This window comes from Macaca fascicularis, chromosome 6 (assembly GCF_037993035.2).
Source record: "Macaca fascicularis isolate 582-1 chromosome 6, T2T-MFA8v1.1".
NCBI classification, from domain to species: Eukaryota; Metazoa; Chordata; class Mammalia; order Primates; family Cercopithecidae; genus Macaca; species Macaca fascicularis.
Genome location: NC_088380.1, coordinates 87,576,280 through 87,593,551, shown reverse-complemented (window position 1 = coordinate 87,593,551; position 17,272 = coordinate 87,576,280). Strand labels below are relative to the sequence as shown.

At 37.2% G+C, this 17,272-nt stretch overlaps 1 protein-coding gene across 7 annotated transcripts in view; it reads left to right on the top strand.

The window, feature by feature from the left end:
* The window catches only part of HAPLN1 (hyaluronan and proteoglycan link protein 1), an 80,029-nt gene extending 63,503 nt beyond the window's left edge, over nucleotides 1-16,526 (top strand). For all 7 annotated transcript variants that reach the window (XM_015451663.4, XM_065546477.2, XM_065546475.2 and 4 more), the window contains 3 exons: nucleotides 5,155-5,526; nucleotides 13,139-13,441; nucleotides 16,085-16,526. In XM_015451663.4, coding sequence (XP_015307149.1) covers nucleotides 5,155-5,526; nucleotides 13,139-13,441; nucleotides 16,085-16,374 — 965 coding nt within the window. In that variant the 3' untranslated portion in view covers nucleotides 16,375-16,526. The remainder of the gene's footprint in view (nucleotides 1-5,154; nucleotides 5,527-13,138; nucleotides 13,442-16,084) is intronic.
* The last annotated feature ends 746 nt before the right edge of the window (nucleotides 16,527-17,272 follow it).

Genomic DNA, 17,272 nt, shown 5'->3' with positions numbered 1-17,272 from the left:
CACTGTGTTCGCCAGGATGGTCTCGATCTACTAACCTCGTGATCCGCCCTCCTCGGCCTCCCAAAGTGCAGAGATTACAGGCGTGAGCCACCGAGCCCGGCTGGAGAGATTATTTTTAATGTTCTTATTTAGCCATCTTAAACACATTCCCCAGTTGGATTTATTATTATTATTATTATTATTATTATTGATCTAGGAAATCCAAAAGTCACAAGGCTACTTCATCCATACACCGGTGGAGAAAGTAACCAACATCAAGACTGGCTATCTTGCACCATCCTCAATTCATTTTAAAAAGATAAACTTATTTTTTAACATTGAAATTTTGATTTGTATCAGGGAGGTTCCCAAGGGCTTCACTTTCAAAATGAGTGGTGTAAGGACCATGAGAAGGGAGGGATGAAAAAGGCGGCTTTCTAGTGGGAAAGGCTCTCTGGAGAGGAGTGAGGAAGCCCCTGACAGCTGATCATCCCTGTCCTTCTCCAGGATGGCTCCCAATTTCATGTACCGTCATCGTTTCCCATGATGATTCATACAGTATATAACTACAAATGACCTAAGTTTAAGGTGTGACTTTGTATGGATTAAAAACATAAACACTGTGACTCACACCTGTAATCCCAACACTTTGGGAGTCCGAGGCAGGTGAATCACCTGAGGTCAGGAGTTCTAGACCAGCTTGGCTAACATGGTGAAACCCCATCTCTACTAAAAAACACAAAAAATTAGCTGGACATGGTGGTACACACCTGTAATCCCAGCTACTTGGGAGGCTGAGGCAGGAGAACGGCTTGAATCTGGGAGGCAGAGGTTGCAGTGATCCAAGATAGTACCATTGCACTCCAGCTTGGGCGACAAGAGTGAAACTCTGTCTCAAAAAAAAAAAAAAAAAAAAGCCAAAAACACACATAAACTTTGATCCAAAGCACCCTTTCCTTTTTCCTGTCACCTAGATTTCTGTGGGTATGAACTGCCAAACAAATTTTTATGCTTTTATTAGGACTAAGAAAAATAGGCAGTGGTTCAATGTCATAGTTTTAAATTGTTTTTCTTCTCCAGTTGTGTTTGTCCTATTGTTTAAAAGTCTTCATCTAAATTTCATAGCAAGTATAAAGATCAGTTGTTTGCTCAGGCCATTTCTTTTATTATTTGGTGAAACTAAATGACGTCCTCTGGATTTCACAGCAGAATTTGTAAGATAATAACGAGGCCCCAGCGGTTCAGTGAGTCCCCATTAGTGTTCTCACCAGGCCCTGTTGTTTCCCCTGGAGACAACTCTGAGCTTTGAAGGGCATCAGATCTTTCAAGTCACTGTCACTAATGGAAATGGGGAAATTATTTACTTGTAAATTGCACTTTAAAAAATTTCTGTCCCCCACTGGACATCTGCAGTTTCCCCAATTTCAACATTCAGCCTCATTTATGGACAAAATTAAGCTCTTCAACACTATGCATATGTTTATGTGCACCTTTTCATACTGAAAGGGAAAGGAGAAATGGACAGTTGTATGCTACATAGTTTTATTTAAAAAAAAAAAAAAAAACAAGCAATACTTATTCTAATGATCAAGGTTTATTTTTATCTTTTGCGTTTCAATGGCTGTGCAACAGCCTGCTAATCAAACAGTTCTTTTTTTTTTTTTTTTCTTTTTTTTTTTTGAGACGTAGTCTTGCCGTGTTGCCCAGGCTGAGGTACAGTGACGCAATCTCAGCTCACTGCAACCTCCGCCTCCCAGGTTCAGGCAATTCTCCTGCTTCAGCCTACTGAGTAGCTGGGACTACAGGCATGCACCACCATGCCTGTCTAATTTTTGTACTTTTAGTTGAGACGGGGTTTCACCATGTTGACCAGGCTGATCTCGAAATCCTGACCTCAAGTGATCTGCCTGCCTCAGCCTCCCAAAGTGCTAGGATTACAGGTGTGAGCCACTGCACCCAGCCCCAATCAAACAGTTTTGATTTAAACATTAATTTCAAACTGATCCAGGAGTTTAAATCCAATGATCAGATGCAAGACTTTCTCTAGGCGAGTGTGCAAAGTTTGTAATCAGCACCTGTGGTTCCCTTTCCTCTGTCTTCATCCTTTTCCTTTCCCTGTCTACTTCAGCGTGTTTCCTGGCTGGTCCCTGTGATGACAACCTGTGACACAGCACCTGGTAAAAACTGCAAGCTCAAGATTCTCATGAGGTAGACTTATCAGAGTCCAACAGCTAAGGCATGGGAGAGCCTGCAACAGACCACTTCTCCAGCAATGCTCAGTGCTATGTAGTCTGCAGTGTAGATCTTCTAAAAGCAAACAAACAAACAAAACCATTATTCTCAAGGCCATTTTTGGAGATTTAGCCTAAGGAAACTTAATGGCCTTAGTCAGTAAATACATTACATACCTTTGCTAGGGTTCTTTGAATTTCAGTCAAAGACTTCTGGCATCTATTACCTCAACACACACACACACACACACACACAGAGAGACACACACACCCCCCAAAACAAATGAGAATGGTAGAATTTTATACATTTTGATAGGCTTGTTTAAAAAACTATTTTGGGTGAGGGTCAGTGGATGTTTGGTGTCTGCTTAATTTTCAACATTATACCACACAAGTCATTCTCTAGTCACAATGCTGGAGTAGAAGTAAAACACAAACAAAATCAGAAGCCTACACTTCTAAAATACTGCAAGATGGTTTACAGTTAACCACAGAAAAAAATTAGAAGTCTGAGTCCCTTATACAAGAGTTTTGATCTTTGCCTTAACCCTTTAATTTATAAAACATTTAGACCTTGTGTTCATTCTGGAACCGTTTATGATTACACTGAACCTCCCAATTTTCCAAGTCTCCTATTTCCAAGTCTCACAGGTGGCATTTTATATATTTACTTTTTACTCCACATAATTCAAAACTTTATAAATAAGTGAAATTATGGAAGACTAGTGTATGACAAAACTATGCTCTATATTGGGCAGTATCTTAGTTGGAAAATACTGTGTAAAATCTATGCAGTAGGAACAGTTTAGTAGTCAGTGTACACTTCATATTGGTCAGCCATTGTCCTAAGCCCTTTATGTATATTAGGTTAATTGTATATTGTAGGTAATAGTATCTGTAATTCACATATAAGGAAATTAGGGTTTAGGGGTTGCACAACTTGCCCAAGGCTACAGAGCTAGTAAATTGAGGAAGTGAGGTTAGACCAAGGTCGATGTCACATTAGAGCCCTTGTTCTCAACTTGTATAATATCCTCTATGCCAGTGCATTTGGGCATTATTTTTGACTTTTAACCAAACAACTTGAAAGAATAATGAAACTGAGACCTCTTGTAGCTATATGTCTTATCTAAACTATGTTCCAGTATGGGAAGTTTCCACCCCCAACCCTTGCCCCCCAGAAGATACTGGTAAGAAAATGTTTCCTATGACCCTCAGGCATTACTGAGAAAACTTAGTCGACAGCACTTTTTCCTCCTCCTAGAAAGAAGACACTAGAGATGTTTCAGTAGAACTTGCATGCAGGCATTGTGGATATTGCCTGGGAAAAATTGTATGTAGGGTAGAATTACACAGATTTATCTTTTATATCTTGAGATTCTATGGTCCTAAATAATGAGCTCAAGAATGGGATATAAAGGAAATGCTTAATGAGCTGGATTTGTGATTCCTCTTAACTAAATACTAAATGAAGCCATTATCCTTGCATTTCGTTATCTATTCAAAGTGAGGGGCATTGATGGCTTTGCTAAACCTTTCAGCTTTTTGAGGCTTGGGACTCATTTATAAATGAAATGATATGCTCATTAAAAATATTAATTCTGATTGCTGTGTGATTAAAAAAAGAGATGCTATGTCTATTTTTTGGACGCTTTCTATTTTAAAATCCAAATCCTATATTTGCCATTCAATAACTGTGTGTCTCAACATGGCTACTCTTCTCAGTGACCTGGACATCTTAAATGATTCATGGTGAAGGATTATTCAACACCTATCTGCCCAAGGCAGGAGGTCTGTAGAGCTGTGTGAAGGGCAGCTTTGGCAGCTTTGAAAGCTGCGTATGGACACAAAGATATCCATATCCAGGAAAGCTTATATCACTTTCTCATTTTCAAATCTTGCACATCCTCAAGAGACACTGTCAAGGTCAAAAGCACAATGTGCTAGCCAGGGGGAAACCCCAGAGAAAGCCAAGATCTGAAAATAACAGCTGGTATGTAAAAAATGGCAGACCTGCTGACTTGGCAGACTCAGGATATTGTGGTGCTCTTTGGAAGGCAATAAAGTCCTTGGAGGAAAACAAAAGGACAAGGAAAGGAAAGGTGGAAGTAATAAGATAACTGCAAAATAAGACATAGCAGAAAGCAAAGAGAGAGAATAGAAGGATATTTAAGGGGGTAAAGAAGGAAATAATTATTTGGTTAATTGGAAAAGAAGTATAACTTTGGATATGTTTTTAACATTCAAATTTTGAGGAATACATTTCAAAATCTTCTGGAATTTGTCAAAAGCGTTTACTAAAATTACCTTTGTCTAATCTTTCTGTGAAAACGAAATACATATTTCCTGAAAGGTTTCAAAATAGCCTAACACAGGTGTATACTTGACTAGAAGTCATAAATGTGAGGATATTCTGAGTTCTTTGGCCAGAACAGTACAATGAAAGTGAATCATGTTGCTTCATATTTTGCCTGTAAGTACAATACAAACTTACTGTATTAGAAAGCCCAGCTGGGTTTACCTTACCTTGAAATGTTTGGGTTTATACTGATGAACCCGTCATGCAACTCTCTCACTTCTCTTGGTCTTGTTTCTATATTTTTGATATGTAAATGTAGAAGAAAAAAATTGAAACAATAATAAATAGAATTTATTATGAAATCATTGACCTTCAAATGACTGTGAAGTCTTATATCCAATATTTCTAACTGACGATAATGTAACTTCTTTCCCTTTGGTTTAAAATACACGACTACTTTAGAGATACCCTCTAGTTATTAGAGGTCACTTTCTATACGGTTCAAAAGAGATTATGTAGAGAAGCTAACCACCCAAAGCTATCCTTTGTCAGATAGCCTGTATATGTAACGTATTTCATTTTACAAAAATGTCTGAAAGTATATTAACAGTTATTTTCTTTTTTTTCTTTCCTTTTTAATTATAGCAGAAAATGGCCCCCGTCTACTTGTGGAAGCAGAGCAAGCCAAGGTGTTCTCACACAGAGGTGGCAATGTTACACTGCCATGCAAATTTTATCGAGACCCTACAGCATTTGGCTCAGGAATCCATAAAATCCGAATTAAGTGGACCAAGCTAACTTCGGATTACCTCAAGGAAGTGGATGTTTTTGTTTCCATGGGATACCACAAAAAAACCTATGGAGGCTACCAGGGTAGGGTGTTTCTGAAGGGAGGCAGTGATAATGATGCTTCTCTGGTCATCACAGACCTCACTCTGGAAGATTATGGGAGATATAAGTGTGAGGTGATTGAAGGATTAGAAGACGATACTGCTGTGGTAGCACTGGACTTACAAGGTAGGTATCTATAAGTCACGTTCAACATAGAAATGATCATTAATAGTTGCGTTTTTTCACGAGGAGTAATGTCTAGTGGTTACCACAGTAATAAAGTGAAAAACCGAAAGTCCTTGCCCAGCATCTTTTTCTATTCTTTTGTATTCTACAGTCTGCCTTTGATTCCAGTTTTCATGTTTGAAATGTATACACAATGCTTATGTGCAAAATTGAAGCTGTTTGTAACTAGGAGAAACGTGCAGTGGAACTGAATTAACGGTTTTCAGATACTGCCTTATGCTACTCAAAATTTAAATTCCGTTATATCGTTATTGAGAAATTCAGATTGTGTACTTCTTTGTATGATGTTTCTAAAATTATCTCAGTTTCAAAATAATGGCATGTTTTGTAAAGGACATCTGCTAACTAAAATATATGTAATCGTATTCTGTAAAATGACTGCAAAACCTTAATTCAACAAAAAAGTAACCTCTAGCTTTAAATATTCTTCTAAAGAAGTGATTTTCTAAGGGTTCAGAGTCTGTTAGCCATTTGGTCAGGGCATTTTGTGGGAGAATTCTATTGCTTAAATAAGTAAGCCATCCAATAGGTTTAATAACCAACATGTGTACAAAGCCGTACAATAAAAAGTGTCCTTGCTATCCTTGCCTCCCCTCTGCCCAATGTCTAGAGACACTCCTCTCCTTAGTTTCTCATGGATCACAAGATATCTTATTTTTCATAAATTTCAGCATTATTTTACACTGAAGGGTGGATTTTGGCAGCATTGATAGAATGCCTTCCTTCCTTGTTTACATAAAACTCTCAAGTGTATGCTTGATAGAAGCTCCTTTTACCCCCGAGGACAGATTTGTGGCTTTTGGAAAAATATCTGTTTGGTCCACTAGTGTATCACTGACTATTTGACCTTTTGAATCCCATACAATCCTATCACATGTATGGAGATTTATTTGCTTTATACATCTAATAAATTGCACAACATTGTAAAGTACATGTTTGTGACCTTTCCTTGTCTCTCATAGATAGTTCTCAGCCTTGAGTACATGCCACCTTGTGCTTTAAGTTTTTATTGATTCACATTAATATCCATGAACATTGGCATTATTCAGGATGGAAGGAGTTGACTTAGAGAAGACAGTCGGTCATCAAATATTAATTAAAACTATTTATCAGAGGAGCATTAAAGGTTGGAGAGAGCCTTGAGCTAGTAATATTAAGAGGCTTAGGTTCACCTCAACTCTGCCGGTATCAGTTTTGTAATTGGGGCAGGTCACTTATCCTCAAATGAGTTTGAATTATATTATCTCTTGTTACTTTTTCTTCTAAAACCCTATCTTTATATAACAAAATATTTCCTAAACTTAAGTAATTCACATGCAATATTTACTATCTATCTATGTTTATTTTACAAAATTAAACTCTAAATTAAAAGAAACCAGTATAACTTACCAGAAATAGAAGGAAATAATAAAAATAAATATAATAAAAATAAGGTCATTGTTTAAAAGAAGCTTCAGCCTATGTTACAGCATAATGCATTATAGGGTCAAATCAAGTCTCCTCCAAGACACAATTAGGGATGCTGAAAGGGGACTAAGTAAACAATTTTTTTTCTCCTAGGCTCTGCACCATTGCAAATCTCCAGATTCTCCACGCTTAGGGAACATTCCCTGCCATATAGCATATGTGCATATGAGCTAAGTAAATGCGGTCCAAGAAACCAATTTAATTGATACATATTTTTATAAGTGCTCTTTTGGTGTCATGAGATAGAAACAATTCCAATCTTTGCTCTTTTCATTCAACAAACGTATAGTCCATTAAAGATTCTCAAATAATTTAATGAAATAAGGCAGAAGTCAGTAAAATAAGTGGGCACAAATTTCTATAATCATATGTTCTACTTATTTTGTTCATGTTCAGTCAACCTTCTTTATAGATGACACTTAAGACAAACACTTTTTCTAAGATAACATGACTAGCTTTAGTAAGAGCTAGAGCTGGAATTAGATACCAAAGGCATTGGATGAAGCCTATGCTCTATCCACTGTGATTTGAGGGTTTGCAAGAAGGAGAAATTTTCTGTTGGTAGAGGAGAGGCTTTAAAAAAAAAAAAAAAACCAGTAGCATTCGGCAGCTTCAGGCTTCAGAAAATTCTGAAAGGCCCAAAGTTATTGGAGCAATAAGCTAGGACCTGTCCTGTGCTCCTGGTAGCTGTTAAATTTCCCTCCTCCGTGATGTTCTCATAGCACCTTATGTAGACTTCAATTATAGTTCTAATCACATTTTGTTTTGTAAATATTTGTAAATTTGTCTGTTAAACTTGATCTACTTGAGGACATTCAAGAGCCAAGAACAAAATTCATGCTCAGTAAATAGTTTACAAGTAAAAGAATGTTTGAAATAAAGTGTTTAAACTTTCAAATACAAAAAGTGTGCATGCAATGTACTTTCAAATACAAAAAGTGTGCGTGCAATGTGGGAGTCATGGAAACCATTCTTAAGAAAGAGACACTTGGCTGGGCACGGTGGCTCATGCCTGTAATCCCAGCACTTTGGGAAGCTGAGGCGGGTGGATCTCTTGGAGTCAGGAGTTTGTGACCAGCCTGGTCAACATGGTGAAACCCCATCTCTACTAAAAATACAAAAATTAGCCTGGCATGGTGGTGTACGCCTGTAATCCCAGCTACTCTGGAGGCTGAGGCAGGAGAATCGCTTGAATCCAGGAGGTGGAGGTTACGGTGAGTTGAGATCGTGCCATTGCACTCCAGCCTGGATGACAGAGCGAGACTCCGTCTCAAAAAAAAAAAAAAAAAGAGATACTTGATTTGGACCATGAAGGTAAGCCTTTCAAAAGCTAAAGAGCATGAAAAACAGGAGAGAGGGCACCATAGATAAGAGAGAGAAATTCCTCAAAGCAAATATGTGAACAACAGATACCACCAACAGCATTCCAGCTTGCCTGCATTAAGTCTCAGATTGGTGACAGGGTGGGATAAAAATTTTTAACTTTTCATTGTCGCTAATTTCAAACATTTGGAAAAGTAAAAGGAATAGTATAATGAATCCATATATCATTATCCAGCTTCAAAAAGTATCATGATATAGCCAATCTTATTTTAGTTTGCTTTCTTACTCCCACTACCACAGAATAATTTTCAAGAAAAACTCAGATGGGATATTATTTTATCTAAATATACTTCAGAGTAAGATGAGGATTGATATTTCAAAGTAAAATTACAACAAATTAAGATAGCCACAACAATAAAATAAAAGCCATAAAAATAAAATTTGAGAAAACTTAACATAAGCTAAGGACAATCTCCACGTATTCTGGGATAGACGCTCAAGATGCAGCAGATTTTATGCGTAAGAGTTTGAAATCTGTGCTGAACCACATATGGCAAAAGACATGCCTTCTGGTTATCATTTATTAGCTCTCATTCTCATTTTTAACCTTTTTCATGATCAATTACATTCTTACATGTGACTATCTACCAGTCAGGCAGTGGTATTCAAGCTCCCTGTCAGTCTTCTAACATGCACCAAAGGGCCAGGCAAGCATCTCATGTTAAATGCCTTGATTGAGCTGCTTTTCCAACTGTAATTGCACATTATCTTTAATTGTGTTGGTCCTTTAATACCAGCTTAAATGCTATTTACACTAAAGAATTTTACCAATTAGAAAAAAAAATTATTCTTCATGATGCCTAAATTATATAGCTCCTATTTGTATTGCAAGCTTTTTTTCTGCCTTGGATTCAAACCATATATATATATATCTCCAAACTACATATATTTATTCTGTCTTGAGCTCAAATCATATATATATAGATATATATAGATATATATCCTGTCAAATGTAGGAAGAGGCCACACCCATACCTATGTCCTAGAGTACCAAGCACAGTGCCTTGCTGTCAGTTGTTGTTTAAGAACTGTCCGTATAATCACACTGACAAAAAAAAAATAATAATAATTGTAAATCCTTAACAAACACTGACCTCCATTTGAGTTAGAATTAGATATGGAAACACAGTATTTTCATACAGAATCTTGGATAGGGCAGAGCCCTCTGATTGCCGCCAATTACCTACCTAGAAATAGCACCCAACAAGCAACAAGCTTTATACAGATATAACAAAAGAGTGTCCCTAGGAACTCAGGGAGAAGCTTGGACTACAGAATCAGCAATTCAACTGAGCGCAGCAAACAATAAATACACAAATAATGATATGAAAAACATGACACTTATGCTTCCAAACTTCCATTGTATTCATCTTCCATTGGTGAAAATGGGGCTAAATATACAAAATTATAGTCTGAGAACTATCAGAAAGAGAAACACAATTTCAGATAATGTGCATAGCACTGATAAGCACTATGACAGGCACTAAGGAAGGTAATATTATTTATGCTATATGGTCTCTGCCTTTTTATTACTAGAAATATTTACTTTATATAATTATTAAAACTTACTTTAACTTTTACATGTCCCTTTTGATTATATTTTGACATATAAGTATGAAGGATAAATTAGTCAGTTATCTCTTGGATAATCATACCACCTTCTTTCCCATCCATAAAAGTTTAACTTTTCTTATTTTTGCAACACTGGATAAAAGCAACCATTGGCTCCATAATTCAGCTGCAAGAATTGCACATTTTTTCTACAGAGCCAAGAAGGTTGCTGCAATTGGATGTTAAAATCTTAGCTAGCCAGAAGTATAACAAGTAAACAAATAAAATACTAACAATCATGAAATTCCAAAAATGGTCCTGCTGGTAAGAGACATTTTGCTGTTGAAATGTGTATGTGAAATTTGTAGAATATAGGGAAAGTTTTAAAACTTTGAGTAAAGCATAGAGCTTTACCGTGATTTACTTGGAATATGTTATTTCCAGCATATCAAACAGTAATTCAAATTTGTTAAGTAAATCTTTTGAGCTGATACAACACTTAGTTGACAATTCTTACAATTGAAAAATACTAAAATTTTAATATAAGTTTCACTTTGACTCTAAAACATGATTGTATGAAATTATGTTAAATTTGAAAACAACTCAAATAAAAATGTATAGCACTGGATGTGGAACTAAATCAATCATATTTAAGTAATGCTCAGTGGTTAATCAAGGACAAATTACTAGAGAAAAAAATTTCCCGATGTTTATGAGAGTCTACCAAAATACACTACAGTGAATTTAAACCTGAAAGATTTTCCAGGTCTTTAAAATTAATATAAATTAAAATATTCTGCATTCTCCAATATTACCATCTTCAGCCATTTTGGAAATGGAAGTCAACCCCACTGGTTTCTTTCTCTCTTCAGGTTCAGACACTTTGAGATTTTCTGTCACTTTAAAATCTAGCCAAAAAGGGAATGTCTACTGAATAAATTGAATATTTTCCTTTTCATCAGCACTCCCAGGGTTGCCGAGGAAAGAGGATAAAAGATATGAGGGATCAGGGCACCATAATAGTTTTTTCCCAGCACTTGCTGGGTTCCCAGCTCAGTGCCTGGACAGAGCCCTCCTTAGATAGACCCATGTCCAGGCCTTCCCTCCCCATCACCACAGGAGTTAGTGGCAACCAAGAGAGGCTTTTACTCCTTCCTTTTGGCTCTGATTCAGATTATAGATCCTTCAGCCAAGAACCTGAGAAGGCAGAATGAGATCAGGAAGCCTTCTTGGATCTCTGCCTTTCATGGATGGTGCCAGCTGGATTGCCCTACAGGGACAAACATGTCCTACGGAGGCCTTCAGTGGATGTGACTTGATTTAAGGCCATTGAAATTTCTTCTTGTAGTGTCTTCTAGGACAATTTAGTAAAGAAATATTTCCTGTGTATGGTTATGCTATTAGTGAGTTTGTACTTCATCTTGAATAGCATCTGCAGTCTCGTAAAATAGCACATGTGCTATAACTCACCAAATTACTGTGTCAGTGGGACAAATGTTTGCATTCCACATGCTAAAATACTAATTATTTCTAATTATATTCAAAAATTCAAGGCAAGCCCTTGAATAATGATTCTAAATTAGTTATCTTTTAATAACCATGGGAGAAATACTCTGACACAGTAGTCCTTTTCAAAGTTCAGCAAGTGATGTAACTTTGCTTTCTTATTTGGTAATCCTTAGGCTTTAAAGAAATTGGGCAGAGTGTTGTGAGACAGCTCAGTCACCTCCCATAATTATTTGACCAAAAGAAATGTTTTGGAAAGCCATACATCTTCCCAGGCAAAATCAAATGCCAAGTCACACTGTTCACATTTGCTAAGGAACTTTTGTCCTCAAAATATTTAACTTAATTATTTGGCATTAGTCAATCAATGGATGTCTATTCTGTACCTACCTTTTATACGACAAGCTTAGAGAAGTTTTTTTTTTCCTGTTTATAATAAAAATGTTTCAAACCCCTTACTTTCAGTTTGCAATATACACATGTGGAAGTTGAAAAATAGTAATGGAAATACTTTTAAATTAAAGCCCTTATTTTAGTCGTGCTATTTAAGGGCAGGAAAAAAATAGCATTAAGGGCTACATTAAAAGTAAACATATAAGAGTATCATGATGCTTTCTATGGAGGTGTGCCTCACCGTACAGATCTGTCTGATGTGAAATAAGATTGTTTAATTATGTTCTTCTTAGATATGCAAAGGAATCCACTTTAGCAGGGGTATCCAATATTTTGGCTTTCCTGGGCCACATTGGAAGAAGAAGAACTGTCTTGGGCCACACATAAAATATACTAACACTAATGATAGCTGATGAGCTAAAAAAAAAAAAAAAAAGAAAGAAAGAAAAAAGAAAAGAAAATCACAAAAAAACTCATAATGTTTTAAGAGAGTTTATAAATTTTTGTTGAGCTGCATTTAAAGCTGTCCTGGGCCACATGTGGCTCATGGGCCATGGGTTGGACAAGTTTGCTTTCAAGTTTCTCCAAATAAGAATCCCCCCTAAGTGAAGGTTACTTATCTGCAAGTTATTAGAAGACCATGTAAAAGAGTTTTATATCTACATTTGAATCATTTGTTAATATGCTTCTTTATACATTTAAAAGACTACATAAAACTAATAACTAATTATATAGGAAAAGTTACTAAGAAAAACATTGTGAATTTTGATAAATACCTTCTCTTTGAGCACTACGTCCCCTCCGCTCTTAGTATTCAATACTGACTATTTCTATATCTGCCACCAACTCTTAGTATTCAATACTGACTTTTTCCCTGGGTGATGGAGCTCAGTAGTAACCCATTATAGGGCTAGGAACTGGCAGTAAATGGTAAGTTCTCAGGGAGGGCTATTTGGAAACTGTAATCTGCGGACAGATGTCTTCAGAAAGGAGAATTTTAAGGTTTGAGTTGAATTCATAGCCAAAGCAGTAAATCACTGAAGTTATCAAACAAAAAAGCTGATCATGAGATTCTCAGAACCGACAGGCTGCTTGAAGGGGAAAGGGATCATGAGAAACAGTTGCTAGTTGACGAAAAACTACTGTCTCATCTGACGGAGGGTCTGTTGTGTTTTTCAGCAGTTAGGTGGGATTTGCTCAGAGTTGTTAGTTTTGGGGCTTCTAATGACTCCTTGCTTTCTCCTTTGCACAGGTGTGGTATTCCCTTACTTTCCACGACTGGGGCGCTACAATCTGAATTTTCACGAGGCTCAGCAGGCGTGTCTGGACCAGGATGCTGTGATCGCCTCCTTCGACCAGCTGTACGACGCCTGGCGGGGCGGGCTGGACTGGTGCAACGCCGGCTGGCTTAGTGACGGCTCTGTGCAATATCCCATCACAAAGCCCAGAGAGCCCTGTGGGGGCCAGAACACGGTGCCTGGAGTCAGGAACTACGGATTTTGGGATAAAGATAAAAGCAGATATGATGTTTTCTGTTTTACATCCAATTTCAATGGTAAGATAATAACTGTACTGCCTTCTTTCTTGTCTCAGAGACTACTCCATACTATAACACTACACTTGGCTTTTAATCTTATCTTCTTAGAAAAACAAATGAAAACAAGCTTTGAAGTTTTGCTCTAGTTTTAAAAGATATAAAAAGTTCTTGAGTGCCATAATTTTTAAATATCCACATAAGTCAAGCACAAGTACATATTCTCAGTACTCCTACATTTTATTTCATCCCATTTTTATATGAAATAGTTGAAACTGTTATGTGGTTTGAGGTCTGTTACCTGTTGTCAAAGATGATGCTGCCAGTGTGTGCCCTCCGTAGGATATGGTTCTCTCAAAGTAAGTGTGCCTTCATTATTACCCATGCTGTCCCTCTCACAATCACATATACACTTATTCATAGATGATCAACAGAACTCAGGACAAAGTGGGGAATAAGCAAGAAAAAGAAAATAGAATTAACTCTCAAGGTGAAAGCAGAAGGAAAGGTTGCAGCAGTGTTGATGACTGATTCATTTTATTCATACTCCTCTCAACCCTTCTCTTGCTCTGTTCAAAGCCAGCCACATAATTTGTGTGGCCCAGTGTAAAATGAAAATGTGGGCTGGGTGCAGTGGCTCACGCCTGTAATCCCAGCACTTTGGGAGGCCAAGGCAAGGGGACTACTTGGGACCAGGAGTTTGAGACCAGACATGGCATCATAGTGAGACCTCATCTCTAAAAGAAAAAATAAATAAATAAATAAATAAATAAACAAACAAACAAGGAAAGAAAATGTGGAGCTCCTTGTTCAAAAATGTTAAAAACTTTAAGATGGTGACAGCAAAGCATTAAACTAAATGCAGAGCCCTTCTCCATGTGGCGCCCTGTGTGAGGACACAGGTCACACACCTACAAAGCAAGCCCTGGCCCCATCATTTATATTTTAGGTCCCTGGTGATATGCTTTGGGAAAAATAGAAAGAGATTATAGGTCAGGGGTCAACAATCCTTTTCTTTTTTTTTTTAAGACAAGGTATCACCCTGTATGTCACCCAGACTGGAGTGCAGTGGCATGACCTGGGCTCACTGCAACCTCCACCTCCCTGGTTCCCAAGTGACTCTCCCTCCTCAGCCTCCTGAGTAGCTGGGACTATGGTGTGTGCCACCATGCCTAGCTAATTTTTGTTTTTTGGCTTTGTGGTTTGTTTTTTTGTTTTGTTTTGTTTTTTCGGAGACATGGGGTTTCACTATGTTGGCCAGGCTGGTCTCCAACTCCTGACCTCACACGATCAGCCAGCCTCAGCCTCCTAAAGTGCTGGGATTACAGACGTGAGCCACTGTGTCTGGCCAACAATCTTTTTCTATAAAGGGCCGTATCGTAAATATTTTTGGCTTTGCTGGCCATATGGTGTCTGCTGCAATGGCTCATTGTAAGTGTGTATGTTATAGCACAAAAACAGCCATCAAAATACTAAACCCAGATGGAGATGGCAGTATTCCAATAAAACTCCATTTACAAAAACAGGTAGGAGGCCAGTTTTTGACCCCTGAGCTATAGTTTGCTGAACTCTGGTATAGGTGATTGTACTTAACCTCTAGTTAATGTTCCAGTATAGTTTGCTGAACTCTGGTATAGGTGATTGTACTTAACCTCTGGTTAATGTTCCAGTGGCCACTACCCTTTCTCCAAATCACATCATCTCAGTCTAGAAAGAACTGGCAAGCATTAATTTATACTTCAGTAACCTATATCTAATGAGGGGCAGGGGAACATCATATTACAATCTCTAATCAGGTAAGAGAGGCTGATTAGATTCAACCAAAAACTAAGATGCATAAGAAAATCTTCAGTCCGTATGTATTTATCACTTTCAGTCAGTTGAAGTCATATTTTACACATTTTACACATATTTAATACATATTGAAGGAATCTCAGTAATTAACACTGTTCAATAAGTGATCGAGACTAATTTGTTTCTCTAGTGAAATCGAGAAATAGTTAGGTGTCAGGGTTTCAACAAATGGAAGTTGAAAAAACTAAACAAATTTGTCTTCTTTGCTAGCGAACCAACACAGACTAAGTTTACATTCTGAGTACGTATTATCTGTAGCAAGTGACTTCCTGTATTTTATGCATTTTCATACGTAGTCTTTGAATGAGAATAATGTCTAATTGATACCTGTAATGAAAAGGACTTGAGGGCTTTTGATTTTTTTTAAATGGACTTTTATGTCAGGAATGTGTTTTGATCCTTTCACATTCAAATTTTGCCTCTCCAGAAACTTGTGCTGGGGTTCAGTGTTGCTACAGCTAGAATTTAAATAGCCCTTGCTTTTAACATGGAATTCTGTCTTCTCTAGTGCCACAGAAGGGCTCTTTTAGTCACTAATTAGCTAACAGAAACTGTATCTGCCATTTCCCTTTTCTTTTTAAAGCTATAAAAGGGGCATGTCTGGACACATATTAAGGGGCAAGGGAAAAACTAATTTAATGGAAGTGACCTAGGGACACTACATTTAATTGACATTTCTATGTTTCAAAGCTTTACAAACATTGCTCTATATCCCCCTTCATTGAGAAACACTTCCGTCTTTGGTTCCTTCTATCTCTGTGTGGCTTCACTGAAGATCAGCCCATTGACTCTGTCTCCTTCTCTCTACAGGCCGTTTTTACTATCTGATCCACCCCACCAAACTGACCTATGATGAAGCGGTACAAGCTTGTCTCAATGATGGTGCTCAGATTGCAAAAGTGGGCCAGATATTTGCTGCCTGGAAACTTCTTGGATATGACCGCTGTGATGCGGGCTGGTTGGCGGATGGCAGCGTCCGCTACCCTATCTCTAGGCCAAGAAGGCGCTGCAGTCCTACTGAGGCTGCAGTGCGCTTCGTGGGTTTCCCAGATAAAAAGCATAAGCTGTATGGTGTCTACTGCTTCAGAGCATACAACTGAATGTGCCCCTAGAGCACATCAGTTTTAAAGTCATAAAGAACATGTGAAAGGTGTTTTTTTTTTCCAATATGAACTCATGCAAGTTACCAAAACTGTGATTACCCTTTTTTACTTACTGTAAAGAGTCATTTTCATAAAGATCAATTCATTGATTTGTTTTTTGTAAAGCTATCATTCAATATATATTATAAATTAATATAAACTTAAGGGAAGCTCTACGTAAGGAGACTTAGAGCCAAACTCTTTAAGCTGTATCATCCCAATAAAGTATCCTTTCATGAACGGGGCATGCAATAGCTTGAGAATTGCTAGGATTAAATTAAGGAAAGTAAAGCTACTCAGAGCAGCAGGTTTTACAAGCACAAACTTTACACATTTTTACAATTTTAAAATGCACTACAATAAACAAATTAGAGCAACAAATTTGAAATACAGGCTTCTTTACATAAACTGAGAGGTTATACAAAACTCAGTTTCACAAGGGAACAATCTATACCTTTCTAAAAGTTAATATTTCAAGTCTCCAATAGACAGAATATTTTACTCTTTAAAATCCTGCCTTTTTGACCAAAAAAAAAAAAAAATTCATATGAACTCCAATCCATAGTAACAAGCACAGTTAAAACTCCTTAATAATCCCATTTATATGAAGTATGACACATAAACAAGCAGATAATATTTAACCAATGAAAGACTTCTACCTTCTTATAATTAAAATTACACATGTCTGAGAGGAATTGTTTTATCTTTTGAGTGGCTTTACTGAGTTGTATTTAAATTCTAAGGGCCATTTGCTAAGCAGCATTTAGCATCTACTCAGGGCAGTTATATAGATAAACTGCTGGACAGAAAAATTGTAAAATTTAGCAGCTTGATTTTCTGTTAGCCTATGAAATGT